Here is a 21,611-nt window from a genome sequence, read left to right on the forward strand (position 1 = left end):
GTCACTTAAGGTGTCAAAAGAGCATTAAAAGGAAAAATTCTCTGAGAGAATACAACTTTCGGTGTTCTGTTTTCTTTTTGGCATATCTCTCACCAAATTCGCGAAATTTTTCAACGTCCGCGTGGCTTGAAGCATTTGATCTAAACTTGACACTTGAAAGTATAAATTTAGTGTTATTTGATATAATTATGCGATAAACAACGACAGAAGATTCATCCTGAACAAGTAATCTAGACATATAATGGAAACCTGTAACGAGTTACGCTGTGCCTTAGCGCACATAAAAATGTGGATACATTTTCTAGAATTTATTTGTTGGCGCTTTATTTAATACTTCAATAACTTGCTTAAAGTTTATTTCATCTTTGTATATCAATTAAAAAGATCACGGACAAGGCAGTGCAAAGCGGCACATCAATGACCCCTGCCAAATATCTTCATATTTTTTTCAGCAAAAAAATATATTGCTGATGCCTCTGCCTTTAGGCACTTCTGCTTTTGAAAAACGTAACCAGCTCTACTGATTTTCCTTTCAATAATCATCTGTATGCCCCACGAAAGATTCGTTGCACGAGTGAAGACAGTCTAGGGAGATTTTTTGGAGCACGTCTCACTCCATTCAAATAGTTTGCGTTTTCTTCAAAGCCACTAGAAGGCAAATACCTTACTCTTCGCAATTTTCATTCGAATATGTGATGTCTTGCCACTTTTGAAATTGGTCACTCGTCGTCACTCTCAGCCATGCAATGCGCCTCCAATATTTGACTGGTGGGGCTGCTGTCGAAATCACAGCTATACCTCCATTCGGAAGTCCGGTGGTCCATCTCTGTCATTGGCTCAACAGGCTCTACCAATGCGAAATATTAACAACGTGGGAATAATGCTGACCAGAACCTTTTAGTTTCGCGTAACAAAAGTACTCCGGCTGATCCCTGTCATTTTAAGATGATTATCGAAGTTCATGCGCTTAGAAATCAAGCAATGGAGCGACTACATAGCGACAGCACGTATCACCCAAGGCACCCTTACTTAGAATGTGTAATGGTCGTTCTCAGCATTCAAGCCCTTCATTTACATGCGGCATACGCTGTATTTGTAAACGACCTACTTTCATATGACCCTCGCTCTCCAAGGTCATTCAAGACCATGACGGCACCGCGACGACGGTATGTTGACGGCGCATGCAGTGAGGATCATGTGAATACGACGAGTGAATGGCGTCGATTGAACGATGAAAGCAGTATGAAGACGACAGCCAAAGGACTATGCGATGATCTTTTGAAAGATGACGATAGCATTACGAAGTTGGCGTCGTGACAACATGAGGGCATGACGACAAATGTATGACGACAATAGCGTGAGAACGACGGTGACGAGAATCAGATGACGAAGTTTGAATGGTGACAATGAAACGACAGCAACGACATCACGGTGATGGTATGATAAAGAATGTATGAAGACGAAGTAATGATGGTGATGCCATGACTACGGTGGCATAACCAACGACTGATTAACGATAGCACAATTGTCCACATGGGCGGCTGCATAAATAGGTGTTTGGCGTGCGGCGCCACGACGTACCCGAAGACATGAGGTTGGAACCTTCCTGCATTTAGCTGTGCACGGCTCAGGCTTGTCTGGGGAAAGAGGGACCCTGGGTGCTGAGCCGATACCGCGCGTTTGGACGTTAGACTCCTGGCGGACGCGACACGCCACTTTGGCCCCTGCTTCACATAGACGGCACCTCCAGACTGACCTACCTGGAAGAAATCGGCAGTGGCCTTTTCCTGTCCTCTTCATTCTTTTTTCTTCCTGCATCACCTTTTCATGTTTCTCGTCTCCTTTTTGCTTCTCACTTTGGAATTTCTCGGTTGGAAGAGGTAACCTCAGGCGGCGCAGACGAAGATTTTTTAAAGCAAACAATAAGGAAATTAAGAACGCGTTTTTAAACAATCCCTAAACAACTCTAGTCTGCGTAATAACGCGTTCTTAAATTCAGTAGTACTTTTGGTAATAAATATTCATGCAAGGAGCCGCTTGTGTCTGCAGCCAAACGTAGGTTCTTTGTAATAGCTAATAGCGGAGATGCATTGCGCTCTTGCAGGTATTGTTCGAAGGTTGTTGAGTCTCCTTGTAGGAGTCCGTGGTGGATGGCTGCCATCACTGCCTTGGTAAATGCTTTTGTATCAATACTTCACCGTCCCATGAAGAGGGGACACACCAATGATAATTCCTATTCCCAAAGGGGTGAGGCCCCATCCTCGGCCAGTAGAGGCCTGCAGCTCTGAGAAGTTGATATGCAAAGTCTTTGAGAAAGTGTGTAACTGGTGGCACCTTTATTTTTATTGAAACAAACGACAGACCCCACCATAAAATTTCAGACAGGGCACATCCACAACAGATAACCTTGTCCACATTATTACTAATATCCGTGATGACTTTGTGCATAAACAGCTCTTACCAGTGTTATTATTTTATTTGAGAAGGCATGCGGTACAACTTGGTGCTTTGAAATCCTGCGTGATCAAGCTGAAATGAAAGTTCCAGGCAATTTGCTGAACGCGATTCGGAGTTACTTCTCTTATCGCATGCTCCTTGTTAGGGTTGGCAACGTTATGTCTTTTTCATTTACGCAGGAGGCTGCTGCACCACAAGGTGGTGCGCTGGTGTACTCTATTGGTTGTCAGAATGAATTTGCTCTATGCTACCATACAAGGTACAATGTTTTATTATGGGCGTGTGTTGACATCCAAGTATGTTAGCCAAATAAATTTCCTAAGCGGGCGGACAAAAATGGTTTTAAAGTGAACACTCGAAAAAGTACGTGCATCCTCTTCTCGAAGAAGAGAGGTTTGCTACCGTACCCCGCGATAGCTCTCCATGGAGAACGACTACCTGTGAGCTCCGAACACAGATTATTGGACAATAAAGTAACCTTTATTTGCAACCTGAAGTATCTCAAAGCCAAGTTCCTCAAGGCTGCGAATCTGCTGAAGCTCTTCTCACGCACTTCGCAAGGCGTGATTGTATTAGACTTTCGTACAATCAGACCTGACTAAGCAGCTGTAGTCTGTAATTCTGCTACGCCTAATGCTTTCAAGATATTAGGTTCTACTTATCACTTTGGTATTCCCATTGCTACATGCGTCTTCAGGACTGTTTCTGTACAAATAGCCTTCTTCGAATCCATCGAATGGGCTCTACAGTTCCAAAGGACATATTTAAGCTTTTTATCGCCTTTAAAATAGGACCGTATGTAGACTTCAAGCAAAGCATTTTGACAGATTTGCGTGTCTAATAGATTAATGATTCATGACTTTGAGGAGCTCCAAAAAAAGGAAGTTTATTTTTCGAACGTTTCGGAACCAACATCGCTCCTCCTGTAGGAGGGATGATGATAGAACTGTGAAGGAGCCATGCTTAAGCTTTCATGGTCCGACATTGGAGGGGGGTGGAGTGAGGGGCGTGGTATTCGTCTTGGCTGCTTGAGGGTGGTAGGCCGGGCATGGCCAGGGATGGTTCTGTGCTTATCATGAATTTAACCTGACGCCACGTTTTCTTACGAATGATTGAGAGCGTCGGTTTTGTTGGTTCGTCTCGCTTGTAATTACGGTTTATTCGAATGGTCTATGTCTTCTGAATTTTCGGCTAGGATATTTCATTGTGTCATCTGTCTTGTCTCTGTGTCATGTCATGCGCTCTTCATCGTTCTTGTATTGCTTAGGTGGGGTGGGTGAGGGTAGATTCTTCATGGGTACACAAGGGTAGTGGGCTGGGCGCGGTCCGAGATCGTTGGTCCCTTTTTTGGCTGTGCTTTAACCATGAACGTAAACGAAAGGCTTAAGCTGCTTCTGGTGTTTTGTATATACCACGACTCCAGCAAAAGTCGTCTCTATTGGTTGGTCTCAATTGTTGGAATTTCCGTTTCTTCAAAAGTAATTATTTGGTCCCCACCTTCTGAGGGTTCGGCTTGGGAGTTTCTTTCCCTGAACAACGTTCTGACATGGTTCTTGTGTTGCTTCATACTTTCGGTGAAGTGTTCGCCAATACATGCTGCCTGTCAGTCGGAAGAATTGATTTTGTCGAAGACTCCTTCGGCTCTCTGTCTTGATGAATGGTCCCTGAATTTGGGCACGAGATGGTTTATTGTGTCCGCCGATTTCTGCTTGAGCTTTAAGCTTTCTTTATTTAATATTCTGCTCATGGCTTCACTGGTAGCTTTCACATAGGGAAGAAATATCCATTTCCGGGAAGAAAACAGCCCTTGCTATCCCCATTTTACCGCAAACGGACAACTCACCCCTACATCAAAGGTACCAGTGAAGCCATTCACAGAATTTTAAGTAAGAAAGCATGAAATTCATGCAGGAACCGATTAACACAATAAATCACCCTCTATTGAAACCCAAGAACCGTTCATCAAGACTTAGAGCCCAGGCGGTCGTCTACAAAATCAAATGTTCTGTCAGGCAGCATACATTGGCGAAACGAAAAACTTGACCGACATGTGATAACGGCCTCATGTCAAAAGCCGCCCGATGTAGTCTTCGTCAAACCATATCACCTGATGACGTCATGTCATGCCTCTTGGAGAGGCAGTACACTGTGCGCTTCTCGCTTCTTTACACTGTGTCTGGGATCGACCCCCATTTTTGTGTCAGCGCCGCGCACGCGCACAAGAACAATCCCGACCATCCTGAGGCTCACAACTTCACTGTAAAACATCAGATGGCCAGCGCGAGCCCTTTGCTTACTTCTTCATCTTTGTGAGCTAGCGTAGAAACACCCGGTGGCAAAAATATAATCACGTTAAAGTGCCTAAACACGGAACACAACTGTAGCATGTGTTACGACGGTGTCTGCATCTACAGTGCAAACTTTGGGTGGCGTATAATGAAAGCAATAGCGAACTCATGCAAAGCGGATATGCTACGCACGGTCTAGCCATTACCGCAAGCGCTATTTTCTCTATCGCCGCGAACTAACAAATCGCAGAAGTTGCTCTGACTTACACTAGTCCTTCATGTTGCAGCCGAAGCAGCGCTCCAAGCACACCGTCACGGCGCTGCGACCGTCATCGTGTCCAACCACGGAGGCCGCCAGCTGGATGAAGCCCCGGCCACGGTGCGTGAATGACACTTGAAGTAGCTCAGCGACCAATGCTGCGGAAAGCAGCGCAAAGCCAATAAACTTCTAGGGTCTTAAAACTTCGTCTAATACTAGCGCATCCCTCCCCCACGCCAGCTCAAGTAAAGAAGGGTAAAAGAAAACTCAGTATAGCTTGCACAATGTCTGTATCTACAAAAAACGGAGTAGCATTAGTAGACTAGTTTATTAATAGAAAATCAGCGATGTAAGCCCGAACTTGACCACTCCAACCTACCATCCTTCACCTGCGAGTGAAAGGATGAAGGGCGATGATGATGATCATCACTCGACTGTTGTATTGATGGATACCTTCTTTTTCGCATTTTTCCGAGAGTAGGGCCCACGCATGAGTTACGAATGAGGAATCTGGGGACTTTCGCTGCTCCTAATCTGTTTTGGAAACTGCCCACTGAAGGCAAACAACTGCCGGTTCGCCATTATGGACTCTGAATCGGCCGTTATTATGTCGCTTGGACAGAAGTTTAAGCGGCGGACACAGGGATCGAGCAAGCGCACCTAGGCGAACGCCCATTAGAAGCAAATGTCCCGGCAAAAAAGTCGCAATTTCCTCCGGAAGGCGACGCATCGATTGCGATATCAAACTGGTGGAGAGCTATACTAATAAGGGATAGTAATTTTGTGGGCCTTATAAACATTTCAACATAAGCATGCTATACTCGCGGGTAACTTTACGTGGCTACGAACGGAAAGCTACGGACGCGTAGCTGCTGCACATGTGTTACAGCGCCAAGTAGCTCGGCAGTGTTTGACAGGGCTTTTGGTTCCTTGGAGAGAGGTTGAAGTTATGGGGTGTTACGTTCCAAAACCACCATGGGATTATGAGGCACCGGTAGTGGTGAACTACGGAAATTTGGAACACCTGGGGTTATTTTACGTGCAGGTAAATCTCAGTACGCGGCAGTCTTCACATTTCGCCCCCATTGATATGCGACCGCCGTGGCCGGGATTCGACAACGCTACCTCCTCCTCAACAGCCCAACAGAATAGCCGCTGAGCAACCATGGCAGTTGCTCGTAACAGACCGTAAATCGACGCAACTTTTGCGTTCAACGGTTTCGCCTTTCTCCAGACGCTAATGGGAAAAATCGCAAAAGATGTAAAGCTTTAAACTAAGTGGTGTGTTCTGTCTTAGTTAACTCTTTCTGATATGTTTGTCTCCCCTAGCCTAAACTAAAGAATATTAAAACGTGGGATTCTTTTCAGGAGCGCTCTCACTTGTGCGCGCTTTGCCTCCGTAGCTTTCCCTTTATGGTCACAGAAAGTTGTCCGCGAATGAACAAGCATAGTTTCACGCGCTCACAAGTCTACGTGAACACGCCTCACCCGACGACCGCAGAAACTCGCTGTCCAAACGCTGCAGCGGGGAAACGCGGCAGCAGCAGTGACCAATTGACCTTCGTGTAGCCGCTCGGATAGCGCGAACTACGACTTGAAAACACAGCGCAGCACGAACATTGTAGCCGTCGCAGATGGTTTTCGATATATGGTGGAACGGCCGGGCTTTGACTGTAGAATTGCCAGTAAGTATAGTGCAACGTGACATTTGCAGGCATACGGGACGTTTCTGCGCATGCGCGAGTAAGAGCGTTTGCGGGAAGGAAAATGTAGGGGCTATTGCTCATCGAAGGTTTAACTTGGCTTGGACACTCGGAGAAGATGTTTCTTTGCTCGTGTTGTATGCATTCGTCCCTATGAGTGCCCGCATTGCTGAATGGGGTCGAGTGGGGTCGAGTATTTATTCTGTAAGACGTGAGAAATGTTTAATCCGGCACGACTAGCTCAACACCAGCGCCGCAGGCGCAGGAAGTCTGTCAGACCTACCTTCAGCCCTTCAGAGTCGCGTACGCCAGACCTAACTTTAGAGCCAGCCATCACCAAATGGCACGTCCGTACCCACTGCTTCACCTTCTTCACCACGCTGGCAGTCACCGTCGGAGTGTAAGCAAGCTCGATCCCACTCCTCAATAACGGCACCCCTAAGGGACAAATGCACACAACAGTCCAATGACAGTCCGGCAGCAGTGCACTTTGGCATCGCACACTAAATCTACGCCTCTTTCAGATACGCCTACTGCCAACACATCGCTGATGCTGCCTGATACCCCGGAACTGGCATAGCAGGACGTGTTTCCTGAATCGACGACGAAGCTGCGCATCACCAGAGGGCAACGGTTCACCGCTGCTACATAAAGACGCTGCAAGAAAGTCGTCGTCCACAGTCCGGCAGCAGTGCACTTTGGCATCGCACACTAAATCTACGCCTCTTTCAGATACGCCTACTGCCAACACATCGCTGATGCTGCCTGATACCCCGGAACTGGCATAGCAGGACGTGTTTCCTGAATCGACGACGAAGCTGCGCATCACTAGAGGGCAACGGTTCACCGCTGCTACATAAAGACGCTGCAAGAAAGTCGTCGTCCACAGTCCGGCAGCAGTGCACTTTGGCATCGCACACTAAATCTACGCCTCTTTCAGGTGAGAAATTTCCAGCTGCACTTGCAGCAGTTAAACTTCGCAAGCTGTGCACTGCTGCCGGACGTACTGTTCTTGGCTTTGATGCTTTGCTAGTGATTTCATTTGTATTGGCTAACTATGTCTAAAGATGCGCGCGATACCGCCAAAGCCATAGAAGACTTACGACGTGAATTGAGAAAAGAACTTCGAGATATAAAAGATGTTTTGAAGGAAGTGAAAGATCTCAGAGAAGATATTCAGTCAGTAATGAGGCTAAACGAAGAGCTCAGAGCTGAAAATGATAGACTGCACCGCAGGATATAGGAGGTTGAGCAATATCAGCGCTCAAATAATCTGGAAATTAAGGGTGTTCCGCCTGATGTTGAACCACTTGCAGCAGTTAAGAAAATCGGTGTTCTCATTCAAGAAGACATAACTGCGGATGACGTCGATATCTGTCACAGAGTACCGACTGCTCGTCATGACCAAAGTAATATAATTGTCCGATTTGTGCGCAGGACAAAGAAGGCTGCTGTTTTAAGCAAGTCAAAGAAAGTCAGAATCGATAGCAAGGATTTGGGCAGCCAGACTTCCTCTGCAGTATATGTCAATGAGCATCTGACGAAACACGGCAAACAGCTTCTCTGGTCAGCTATACAGAGAAAGAAGGAAATGCGGTGGAAATTTGTTTGGACATCGGGGGGCAATGTCTTTTCACGTAGAAACGAAGGCTCGCCTGTACTGAAAATCAGGAACGCTAACGACCTCGATAAGATGACTGCAGAAGCAGGTGGAACTACTGGAGAATAAACACTGTATCGGAACACGCCCAAATTTGACAGACGCTCGCAAGTTTCATGAACTCTGTTAGCGCAACGCCTAGCGATGATTATCATGACAGCCATTCCTTGAATAGTCTACTTCGGGATGCGCGCAAGCGCATCAAGGCCTTTCATCTAAACACACGCAGCATACGCAACAAGACAGACATGATCCTTGATGTCCTCGGCTCCTTTTCATTTAGTTTTGACTTGCTATTATTTTCTGAAACATGGCTATCTGTAGGTGAAGATCCGCCATACTTCGAAAACTATATTTACAATGGCCTAGTGCGTCCTTTAGGAAGAGGAGGTGGTGTGGCTATTTACGTTAAGCAGTCATTAAAACGTGAAGTTCACTCCCAATTTTCTATTATTGACGAGGTTGTAGAGTGTCTTATGATACGCCTAGAAAAAGCATTTGCTGTTGTCGTTTATCGACCACCTTCTGGAACTAAATCTGCATTTGCTAAGTTCATGGAAGACGTGCTGGAATATTTGTGTCATGCTGGCTTTCCATTTGTGGTAATGGGCGACGTGAATATCGATATGTTATCTCAAGATGCATCGTCACGTCAGTTAACAGTACTAGCGAAATCATTTGCTTGCAAAAATGTCATTTCTAAGGCAACCCGTATCACTGCGCAGACTGCGACTTTGCTTGATATCTGTTTGACGAACATACACCCGCCGCACTGCGTTGCTGGAGTGCTGATTGTAGAAGTAAGCGACCATTTACCTATCTTTTGTACCTTTCCTTCTTCCAACGATAGTCGCGAAGCTAATGAAAAAGTGCGGTCACGCCAGATCAACGCTAGGACACTAGAAGTATTCCGGCATCATGTTATTCAGACCGAGTGGAATCACGTGTTCCGGGAAAAGGATCCTAACTTGGCATACAACGTTTTCATGTCTAAACTGATAAAATGTTATGACGCTTTCCAGGTATCTGTAAGGTACGTAAAACGGCAGAAAATTAGAAAAGTCTGGATAACTAATATCTTATTTAAAAAAATAAAAAAGAAGAATAGCATGTACCATGCATTTGTAAAGACACGCGACATAAATTTATTTATTGAGTTTAAAAAGTACAGAAACCAGCTAAATGGTGAACTAAGGTGTGCTAAGTTCAGATATTATGAGAATTTATTTTGCAAAATAAGTAATGATCCCAGGAGAATTTGGAACTAAGTTAGGAATCTTTCCGGTCGAATAAAACAAAACCACGTCCCTAGCATTCTAGCTAACTCTAGCGGCCTTGGCTACAGAGAGGTTGCAACTGAAATGAACGATTACTTCATTACTAGTTGTGGTTACGATGAGATATGTGATGACGATGATCCAAGATTATCGATAAATGACCATGGCTTACCTAACTCCATAGTTTTGCATTCTGTTTCATGTCGTGAGACTGAAGAATTAATAACTAAGATCAAAAACAACTGTGCGGCAGGACATGATGACATCAAACCTATGCCAATAAAATACGTTGCTGATGTGATATCGCCCGCGCTCTCATACATTATTAACTTAACTTTCTCTACTGGAGTTTTTCCTGATCAACTGAAAATAGCTCGTGTGTGTCCCGTTTTCAAAGGTGGTAATGACAAAGAAATTGCAAATTATCGGCCAATATCGGTACTTCCGATACTGTCGAAAGTGTTTGAAAGTGCTATAAATATCAGATTACAAAATTTTTTTAAGAAGTATAATATCCTAAGTGAGGCCCAATTTGGCTTTCAAAAAGCAAATCCACTGAGCTTGCATTACTCGATAATAAAAGTGAGATACTAAATAATTTCGAGTCAAAGCTTTACACGCTAGGACTGTTTGTAGATTTCCGTAAAGCATTTGATACCGTGTGTCATAGCGTTCTTCTAGAAAAACTTAATAATTACGGCGTCCGTGGTATTGCCAATAGATTACTACAACATTACTTGACAGACCGTTACCAATATGTAGTTATTAATCAAGAAACATCCTCCCATGCTAAGGTCAAGAAAGGTGTCCCACAAGGATCTATACTCGGTCCACTGTTATTTATAATTTACGTAAATGACCTGTGTCGCATTCCGGATTCTCCTAAAATAATTATGTACGCCGATTTTTACTGATGTTTCAGTTTCTAACCTTGAAGGAAGTGTAAATACCTATCTAAGTAAGCTGTCTTGTTGGCTTAAAATAAAGAAGTTACGACTAAACGTGAGTAAAACTAAATACATATTGTTTGCACCTATCAATAAGCCACGGAATATAAGCTTAAATGTTTACTTTGAGGGCCAGTCGCTTCAGCAAGTTAAGGTTCAAAAATTTCTGGGCGTATGGTTCCAGGAAGACCTGTCTTGGAATGAACACGTAAATAAATTAGCATTAGAATTAAGCAAAAGTGTTGGATGTACATACAGGTTAAGCCGATTATTACCACTTTGGCTCAAGAAAGCGCTATATTATACATTATTCTATTCCAGGCTTAGTTACTGCGTGTTGATTTGGGGCACAACGACAGCACAGAACTATACCACATTACTCACATTACAAAAAAAAGCTACTACGAATATTTGAGGGATATTATGGTCAGCCGCAAGGTCTCAGCACGCGTCCACTTTTTACTAAACATTTCATATTGCAAGCTAACCAAATCTATTATCTTAAGCTTTTTCTGCATATCCAAAATAATAAGCTATACCCCACGTACAGTTCTTCTAGATGTGTTCAATATTGCCTCCGGTCACAAAGTATAAGAACACCAAAAATTAGAACTACCTATAGACGAGGCAACCTAAAGTTTGCCCGCGCGGCACCAGCGCCGAATGCTCCCCTAGCGGACCGATGGAAGTTTCGAGGGTCGTCGCTGCGCTAGCGCGCGCCTGTGTTCTGTACGGCGGGAGCGCTCGTGCGCGTGGATTTTGCGATGCCGAGTGCGACCTCATCAGCCAGGAAAGGTGGCACGCAATACTGATGTGTTGTTGATTGCCACAACAGCCTCGAAAATACGAACGGTTGTACGCCGCCCGTGAAGTTCTACAGATTTCCTGGGAAGTGGTACGAGAAGGACAGACGACAAGCATGGATAACTGCAGTGCGCCGAGTCAAGTAAGTCTCATACTTTCGCATTCGCGTGTAATATCTTGAAAGCGGAATAGTCATATGCCTGTTGTTAGTGCACGGCCGTTTGTTTAGTCGTGTCGCGTTGTTGAATTGTGGTGGCATCCGCCGTTTGTTAGCGGTAAATGCAGGCGTGTTGCGCCGCTAAGCTCTACGACGCGTGCTCGATTCCCAGCCACGGCGGTCGCATATCGATAGGGGCAAAATGCAAGAACACCCTTGTTACCGTGTGCTTTGATTTTTGTGCACGTTAAAGAACCCCCAGAGGTTAAAATTATTCCTGAGCCTCCCCATTACAGCGGGCCTCATAATGATTTCGTGGTTTTGGCATGGTTTTGGCGCTTAGAACCCCCGAATTTATTTGATTGCACTGTGCCTTCCCTCGCGATCGGCATGGACGAGCTCAAGAGAATTATTTCCCTTTTCCAAACGCTGCAACTTAAATTACTAGTTGTGCAGGTAACGAAAGGGGCCGCGCGCTACTTTTGTGTGTTAGCAGACCGCATTTAATGCAAGCCGCGGTCGTCGCGTGCGTCGGGAAGCGGCAGATCGGAAAGCAGCCGCTCGAGACGTGCGCGTTATGTTTGTTGTTTTCCCATGCTTTCTAAGTATCTAAGTGTGCAAGTATCATAACTTGTAGTGGTACCGCTCTTGTAGAATAATATATGCACACAATCACAGGAACGTTACCTTTGCAAACGTATTATTGGGAGTAATTTAATCCCCACAACAAATAGGCACCCATACTGTTTCATTCATATGCGATGCAGGTGGAAGCGGTGCCAAACAGACCAATGGCAATCACAACAGTCTTCTCAGCAGTCAGCACCACCGGGACATCTGCTTTCGTACTGCAGCGACGCAGCTCTTGAGCAGCGGCAAGACACGTGTGAAACAGACTCCAGAAAAAGCCTTTGTGAAGTGACGGAACCGTCAAGAAGCAGCCCAATGGATCTGCAGTCATCGAGTAGTATGACAACAGAAGTTCCTGCTGCCAGTGTGACTTATGTTGTAATTGAAATAAAAGTGGCTAAATTTCTGAACATGGTGCGTACCTCTAACTCGACGTCGTCTGCGATCTTGTCGGACACCTGTGACACGCACTTGGCTTCCACTATCACATCACCGTCCACAATTTGTTCAACGCCGTACACGTTCGGAAGCAGACGCTCCCCTATCGTGAGGTTGCCGCCACGAAAAAAAGCTGTCGGCGTCGGCAGCCTTCTTGAAACCGTACGGCAATCTTTGCATCGCTGTTGCGCAAGCAGGCGATCTGCCGCCGTCGAAAACGGAGCGCCGTGAACACGAGCAGCGAAGAAAAGCGCGGACAACACAATGTAAACAAAGCGGAGACTGCGCCACGGCGCGACCGCGCGGCTTGACGCTTCCACATTGGGGGCGCTGTCAGGAGGCGCAGTAGCGCCGCCTGGCCATGGTTTTCTCGTCTATGGTCGGCAGCATATTCTGCATCAAATACCCAGTCTGCTTAATAAACTTGGCAACATTTTAGACCTAAATAAACAAATTTCCAAAAATAGGTTTAAACAAATTCTTCTTGAAAATTGCATTGAATATGTTTAATTTCTGTAAGTGTTGATTACAACCTCCATGTGTATTGACTTTATCTTACTCAATGTACACTGTGTTTATTTGTTAGCACACATTGTTTCTTTTTTTTATTTTGCTGCTTGTTACAATATATGAATGTCGATCTGCTTGTTTTCTCTACTCTGTTATATTGCTTTTGTTTTTTTATAACTAGAGACAATTTAGATTATTCAATGATTATCTTTTGTCTGCTTATGCCTGCTTGCTGAACTGTATCTCGGAGCAAAAGCCTCTGTCAGGCTGTATAGCCTTTTGCTTTTGCTTCGATTTCTGTTGATGTACAGAAAGAACTCAAACAAACCTCAAACATAGGCAAAGAAACTTCTCCGACGTTGGGCCTACGTAAAGTCTAACATTCAAGGCGCAAAAGTCTGCAGATTTTCTCTTTCACACCCGCTACGGGGTGTTTTACTGCCACTATGGGGTTTACGTGTTAAATCCATGACCTGATTATGAGGCACGCCATAGGTGCGGACTCCGGAAAGCTGGACCACATCGACTTCTTTAACGTGCACCTAAGTCTAAGAAAAGGGCTGTTTTCACATTAATGCCCCATCGGACAGCGGCCGCCGTAGTTGGCATTCGATCCGACGACTTCTTGCTTTGCAACCCAACATCATAGCCACTGAGCAACCACGGCGGTTGCCCAGGACCAGTCATGATGCAGTTAACAGCTTACCTTGTTTTGAGGACGCTTACATAACTGTCCAGGTGAACGCCAACGCAGTCCCTCGTTTGAGAGTCGCTAGCCAAAATGATGAACGCGCACTTTATGCCTAACACTCCGTCACACTAGAAGGTGGGGCGCAACCGTATGTCATCACCCCAATAGTCTTGTGCCATTGAACAATTATAGTGTGACCCCTGCGCTAATTGTAGTACATCTCGGGTGGGCCCAAGGACACGAAATAAACGTCACACAACGTGAGTGAATCAGCGCAATGAATTGGACATTGCGGAGAGCACACGAGGAAACACAACACTGGCTGCTTGTGTACTCTACGCTTGGCCCCGTTCAGCGCACTGCTTCACCAACGCGGTATGATGATAGTTACCAACTCGCCCTAGTTTCCACATTACAGAACTCAAAATCAAGTCCCCCGAAAGTGTCCTAGTGTCGACGTTTGCGGGAGAAGCTAGAAGCTCGAATAGTTACCCATAACAAGGAACCAGGAGCAACCAAATAAAGAAATCATCGGTTTATTCTAGAATATGTATCCCATCTTCACTTTCTCAGTGAGCCTTCACTTTAAACATCCAGTAAGAAGTAATATCGAAACCATTTATGACCTTGAGAAAGTCATTGCTAAAATGTTTAACTAAGGTGGAGAAAGCACCATATGTTGCGCCAATGTGACGCTCTTTCCTACACTATAATAAAAATACATAGTGCATAGTGCTCAAAATGAGTCTCCAATCAACGTGTTCGTATGCCACCAAATAAAATATTCAAATATGGTGCTAAATGACGCGAAACCGCAAAAATTTTTGTTAGTTAACTGCCTGCGCGTTGCGATTTGTAGTGCAAGTAAAGCGTATCCGCCTGTTCCGGCAATCCAAAAGAAAAGGTGAAGAAATTTAGGCGTCACAGGTGTTCTAGAAAACAAACCTGTTCTAACTAAAAAAAAGAAAGTGGGGCTTCTGCCACGCGGAACTGATTGGCAGAATAGATAACGCACGAATAGACAACGGTTACGCGTCCGTTGTTGTACATTTTGCCTGCGATCGTTTTCGTCCAGCTATCACGCTATCGCTTTGGCTGCAGATACGCGTGCTTCGTCGAAAGTAGTGGAAAGCCGCTTTCGCCGGACGTCCGTTCTATGAACTGAGCCAGGATCTGCTTTTGTGAAAGTGCACAAGTGTCCTTGGATTTCTCGGTCGCACTGAAATTCATGCATACCCGCCTGCAATGCTTCTTTGCTGTTTAGAAGCAACATTCACCTGTTTCAGATTGACGTCCTGCCCGAGATCGTCGCCGCCGTCGGTGACAAGAGGGAAGTGTACTTCGACAGCGTAGTGCGAACAGGTGCGGACGTGGTCAAGGCGCTCGCGCTGGGAGCTCGGGCGGTGTTCATGGCACGACGGGTGTTCTGGGGACTCGCATACGACGTGAGCCGGTTTTCTTCTTTTTCGATATCTTACGGAAGCGTTACATCGATCCTTCGGGGCATGTTCAAGGGTGGCTTGTGCACATAAGCTATGCACGTCACTTGAGGAAATGTTTCTCCGAGAAGGTGTTCGCAGTCGCAAGCGGCATGGTACCGTTTCGCTGCTGTCAAATCACTGCGTATGACGCCGATACTTGGTTTCGCATTTCCGAGCAATTGTGCATTCGCGTGCATTGTTCGCTTCCAATTGACAATTTCCAGAAAATAAAAGAGTGGGCAAAGCACGAATTGAGCGCAGAGGAGAAGAAGCTCTGAGCGAAGCATAAACGTCCTCAATGCGCAGAGAAGCCTACGTTGGAACGCGAGCGCCTAACGCTCACAAAAATGAAGTTAAGCAGCGCCGAGTGGCGGGGACCAATGCAGTGGAACGCGTTTGGTATTTCGCCTAGAAACGTGAAGCGGATCAGAGTTTCTATGCATCATAAAGCTGGCTTGAAATTCGAGTGCGTACCTGCGCGGTAAAGTCTGGTATATCATCGGTACGCTGCGACGAAACAGCTATGTAGGGGTACCGCACGTGCCGTTCTTACGGATGCTGACAAATTGTCTGATAAGCACTTCATAGGAGACAAGTCCGGGTCGGTTTGCAGTAATAGGAGATGTCTGTCGTGTTAATTTGCCGCATGCAAGCTTACGTTGTACGGGGCGTATCCAGCCGGAGTCTTGTCCAACTTCGACGTGTGGCCTGTACTTCGAAACGCTTGCTTGACGAGAATAGCACTTTCAGCAAACATCAAATGTTACGTGTCTGAAAAGGTTCTTCCAGCGCGTGGTATCGCTCAATATCTATGCATTCTATTTACGATTTGCTTCTCCAACCGAATACGGTACTCTTCACATGAAGGGAAAACGCGCAATTGCCACTAAATATGACAGTGCATGAGTGCCGACTATACATGGAGGATTGTCACGTGCTTGCGCAGCTTGAACTCTACCAAATGTTTGGAAAGTGTGCGTTTCATGGCGGCGTTTTCTCTCCGACGCAGTTTTCCTCTGCGCAGGGCAAGCAAGGTGTCGACAGAGTGTTGCACATATAAAGAGAGGAACTTGAGCACACTATGCGACTCCTCTGTGAGCTACTTACACTTTTTTTCTTGTTCTGTTGACTGTCCACTCTGTATATTTTGCGTTCTTGAAGTAAAATTGGCCTCCACATCCCTCACCCTTTCCCCTCCCCCTTCCTCATAAGAAAGGAGAACATATGGTTTGCTTATAAAGCATGGCGCCAAATGAGTGTTCCCATTTGGAGAATTGTAGCATTTCTTGTTGGTTTCAATAAATTGTGTGGGCTCGGGGTAATAGGACACCACAAAAAGCCAGCTGTATCCAAAAGGATTCAAAAGAATCGCCTTCGACGGAAGGATATTACGCTGCACAGTTGCAGAGTGAGCTACATACGATGCTGTTACGGAGGGCTCCGTCATCAATTGGACCCCCTTCAATTCCGTTAACTTAAACTGAAATCGTGGCGCGCGAGTGGTTTCACATTCCAGCTTCAAAAGTATACGGCCGACAGCTACGAGAAAAGAACCATTGGATTGAGCGGCAAAACGCATAGCAAGAGCTGTGTGTGAATTCAGACATCAAATTTAAGTGCATGTAGTTAGTTCACCGTTGCCAGGGCTACGGAAGTGCAGCCTGAGTGCCGGGCAGGAGTAGGGGTTCATTTCACCTACACAACGTTTTTATTATTCCGAATATCAGAACAATATTACTATGTTGAAAATGGGCCAGGCCTTCACCAATGGGATGTTGTGTGTGTGTGTAGAAGAGAGAGGGCTTGCAGTGGGGGGCACATGTGGATCACTAGCCCTCCTCTCCCATTCCCCGAGTCCCGCATCTAACAGCACCGCCCTGTGGCACTGGCACTCCCGTCGCCGCTGAGAACCTTACATCCCGAATGAAAGAAAATAACGTTTCAGGTGAAAGCACTTCTCGATGTGGTTTGCAAAACAAACGCTACCACTACGTCATACAAACACACCTGCTTTTGACATTAAGCACTGAAGAGAAACAGTAAGCACACTGGGAACTGTATTACGGACTAGCTAATGACCGAATAAGGCAATAAAATTCGCCTGCGTTTGCGATGCTTCCTAATGTGCAATTTGACCGCAGCTTTATGGGCTTTCATTTTGCGATGTATTGGTTGGCGGTGAGAATCATTTTAGTAAACCACGTTGCAAACGGAGCGAAGTTTGCCGCGACTGCCTCGCAAATCACTAGATCCCGCCAAGCAGCGCGTGCGTGACGCGTGGGCCTAATTTAGAGCAGCCACCGCAGACTGACCTCCGCTCATGCAGCGTTTTGCTTTTAAATACAGTACCGGTGGCGTCATCGGTGAAGAGACGACAGCCGCTGCTCTGGTGCCACCTCGTAGCCATGGTCTCCACAGAGCCCGTCTTGCCCGGCACTACGCTTATTTTCTTATGCTTTTTCGCATAACTTCCTTCTCCAACTCCGCCTCATGGTTCCTTAGCACCACCCTCCTCCACTTTCCTTCTCGCGATTTCTTCGCTGTCCTTCATCTCACCCTGCGCTTCAGTTTTGCTATTTGATCCTTCGCTCTGTTCGTTCGCTCCGTTACAGTGAACGCCGACGCTCCCCGCAGGAACAGGCACCTATAACCTGCGTTACAAAAATAAGCAGTTCCCATGCACTAAGTGTAGCTTTCGTGTAAAGTCAGCCGCCGCTACCGACTGAGCGCTGGTTCATCATACCAGTCCCGTTGTGCGTGACCTCTACACTTCAATGCCGCTATCTGATGACGGCATTTGTTCTACCAACCACTCCTAGTCTCAAATCCCTCACTTATGACGTGGCTGCTTGCGCCAGCCAATGGGTGCGCTTACAGCCTCTCCACCCTTCTTCCTCCTATCTTCCGCGCACCTATATCCTACTCTCCAAAAAGATGTCCGTAACGCAATTACATGGTAATGAAGAAAGAATAGACGATACGGAGCGCGATGTTTAACGACAAATCCAGTGTGCAACCACCACCGCAACCAAACACGGTCCTAAACTCGTCAGAACCGCGAAAAGAAGCTTCCCTTTAAGAGTGCGTTTTGCTTTCTGGCTGCCGGTGTAGTTTCCTTGTGTTCTACGCCTCCAGCGCATTCCGAAGCCTGGGCGAAGGGCGGTATCCTTGCAGGCGCTAGTCGAACAACACCCCTATCGCTCGCCGACCCACGAGAATGTGCCGGCGCTTTAGTGTTTTAAAGCAAAAGCTTCACCAATCTAGGCGAGTTTCGCCGTCGCCAGTACTTTGCCCTTTATTTGACCATAAATGGGCCGCAGCCTTGGCAACGCATCACGTGACTCGTCGCGCCGAGCTACGCCGCTGCCGCCGACTTGGCGCATGCGCTCTCTGTAGCTGCGTCGCCGACGTGACTCTGCGTGCGCCTGGCTGAGAGGTGCGCCGCGCTTGCCTAGTCAGTGGGAGCTTGGCCATGGATGACAGCGAGGCCGGGCCGTCTGCTGTGAGCGTTGCGCCGGAGCGGGAGGCTTTCCGCTCTCTTCGCCAAGCGGCGTCTGACCTCTGGGCGGATGTCGCCCGGCGAACTCCTTCACTGGAGGGGGTCCGCAATACAACAGGTGTCGCTATGTTGAGACCAATGTAGCGACCGCGTTCCCACCCTGTCCTTTTGTGCTTTGGCGCTGTGCAGGTGCGCGGTGTCTTTTCGCATGCCTAGCACTTGCGCTTTCCCTGCGGCACAACAGGCAACCGCACCGACGCACCTTCGCACGATGAGTGTCTACCTCAGCGTAATCGCAGCCATGTATAGCCACCAACGTAGGCATAGCCATCATGCCTGTCCTAACGATGATTGTATACCTAAGTATAATAATCAGAGCTAAATATAGGGTTAACCAAGTGAAACCAAGGCTTAACCAGGCTAAACCAAGCTTTGACTTTGCACATCTAGGGTTAGCTGAGCTAAGCTGCAGCCAATTTCTTTAGGTGCACTGACCTGTGTGAAGGTCTTAAACCTGTTGCTGCCATGGATAAAAAACTGCCACCTTTTTCCGCTTTCTCCCATCTTTCTATTGCCCCAGTCTTGTCCCCGAGCGTAGGGCAGCTAACCATACGCTTCAGTGCTTTACATCTTTGACTTCTCTATTTCTGTCGGCTGCCTCCTACTCCTAGACTGTACGCCAATGTATAAGGATCAAACGTAGTGACGCCTCCATTCATAATTAGTTAACGCTATTTTCTTCAATAAAAACAAAGACTATGTGCTTTCTTTTTTACTTGCGTCCCAGGTTGTTCGGATATTGGGAAACTATGCGAAGAATTCCTCACCACAGAGAATCACTGTTCGCCACCATTTCGATCAACCATATAAGCGAGGAAGAGATGATTGCCGGGCTTGACCAATGGGCCGGTGGTGTATGCGCAGGCGATTTGGGAGAAATCGGAACGAGGTGACCTGGACGTGCTTCTTTGATATTAGTGGATAGTAATAGTTGCCCTGACGAGCAAATCTGCTATATTCCTCTCCCGTTCTTTCTGTCTCTGACTCTTTATGTACTTTTGTTGAGCAATATACAGAAAAAGATAAACTTGCGCATCTTTCGTACTTGCGAACATTTCTAATCTACGATACCTCAACCTCTCGTTCAAGAGAATTTGTACCCGAGTTTTTTGGATAAAGAACGCTCGTATAAAATCTCCTGTTTCTGTACGAGCGGAATCGGAATAACGAAATCGCACGAACGCTCAGTTTCTTGAGCAATGGACGCTTGACGTAGAGTGGTATGGTTGAGTGGCTAAAACAACTTTAATGCAGCGACCAGTTCAAAGCTCACTTAACGGAGATATTCTAGACGTATAAATTTGAGGGATAATAATGCGTGTGAAGTAATCAAACGAGCGATGTTCGCCTGCACAGAATGTAAATCAGAATAATGATTTACATATAAATTGGTATTTGTGAAGTTTGTTTTCGTTGCCTTCCATTCAAAGCCAGTGCAAAGTGTTTTCCATCATAGCCAATGACATGTTCGCCAGCGTAGAATATTCGAATGGCGCAGTGCCTATGAGCCAGTACCAAAATAACATTGAACGCTGTGCCTAAATATGGTCAATGACCATCAGCTTTGGCAACGATTGTATACGTAACATCAGGGACCTTTACTGCTTCTCTAAAAAGCTATCAGAGGACACTGATAACACAAGTGACAAGTACTGCGTGAGAAACTGCATCAGCACCGGGAGAGCGAGCCCCAAATATTTTCTTTTCTTTTAGTGGCGTTAACGGTATATAATTTTTTTCTTTATGCAATAGCATTCTCGGTAACGTGTGCTACGAAAATTGAGCATTCCTCTGGCTTTTAAAATCAATCAGCACCTCTCACGCGGCACATTTCGATAGGTACCGCATCAAGCACTCCAACCACATCGACATCGCTGAAGTGTTCTCGGCTGTGTCCTGTGTGCGCGCGACCCTTTCTAGTAGGTTAACCGGACTCTCCTGAGCCTTAGCTGCTTTATACCAGTGGTCAGACAAATCAAAGAGGTTGTCGAGAAGCCTCAATGTACCAGATAAGAAAACCTTTATGTTGTGCTCAGTAGGCGATGGCGAAATACGACTTCCTGTATTACGAGCCTGCAATTGCATGTACTACTTGCTTACAATCGCTAAACAAGTGGAAAATCTTTCCGGAAAACAGAGGGCACAGAGTTTGTTCAACAGGAGCGAGAACTTGTTTCTGCGAAACATTTCTATTTCCACAGAAATTTCAAGCACAAGCCGTCAAGTATAGGTTTATTTAGTCATGGGGCAATGCTAATAAAGCGATTCCGCGAGTAGTGCACTGCTGTACTAGAAAACATTTTTGGGGGCTTTAGACTCAGTACAGTGTCACAACAACATAAAAAAGGCACCGAGGTGACCGTTGTATTCATTGTACGTTCTTGTGTACCTTTCCGCCCTGCAGCAGCCTAACTAATGGTGCTACAAATGTTTATTTTTTTCCTCGTAACATTGCATTCACTGCGGTGCGAAAACACGTTAAGTGCTATGACGATGGCGTAGTGGTGGTGGTGGTAACAACTTTATTGAATATACGGAAAATGGTGGGGTCGTGGGCCTAGGCCGCGCAGCCCCCCCCCCCCCCCCCCCCGCGAGCACATGGGATCTGTCTCCTCGCCAGCTGACGGGCTTTCTGGATGGCCCATAGTTTATCATGGAGGTTTGAGCTGCGTCGCAAGCCATCTCCGGCGCCACAGCTTCATCATGGGAGACTGCACTTTCACTGCCCCTAGCTTCACACTCCAGGAGAA

General features: G+C 46.3%; 1 protein-coding gene across 2 annotated transcripts in view; it reads left to right on the forward strand.

Annotated features, from left to right (window-relative positions):
• LOC142558014 (2-Hydroxyacid oxidase 1-like) overlaps nucleotides 1-19,958 on the forward strand; it is a 58,686-nt gene extending 38,728 nt beyond the window's left edge. Inside the window, exons 3-6 of one of the 2 annotated variants that reach the window (XM_075670183.1) lie at nucleotides 5,033-5,124; nucleotides 15,108-15,266; nucleotides 16,312-16,396; nucleotides 19,589-19,676. In XM_075670183.1, coding sequence (XP_075526298.1) covers nucleotides 5,033-5,124; nucleotides 15,108-15,266; nucleotides 16,312-16,362 — 302 coding nt within the window. In that variant the 3' untranslated portion in view covers nucleotides 16,363-16,396; nucleotides 19,589-19,676. Of the gene's footprint in view, nucleotides 1-5,032; nucleotides 5,125-15,107; nucleotides 15,267-16,311; nucleotides 16,397-19,588 lie in introns of both variants that reach the window. The other variant, XM_075670182.1, reaches the window with a different exon arrangement.
• The last annotated feature ends 1,653 nt before the right edge of the window (nucleotides 19,959-21,611 follow it).

Source organism: Dermacentor variabilis, chromosome 9, assembly GCF_050947875.1.
Source record: "Dermacentor variabilis isolate Ectoservices chromosome 9, ASM5094787v1, whole genome shotgun sequence".
NCBI lineage: Eukaryota > Metazoa > Arthropoda > Arachnida > Ixodida > Ixodidae > Dermacentor > Dermacentor variabilis.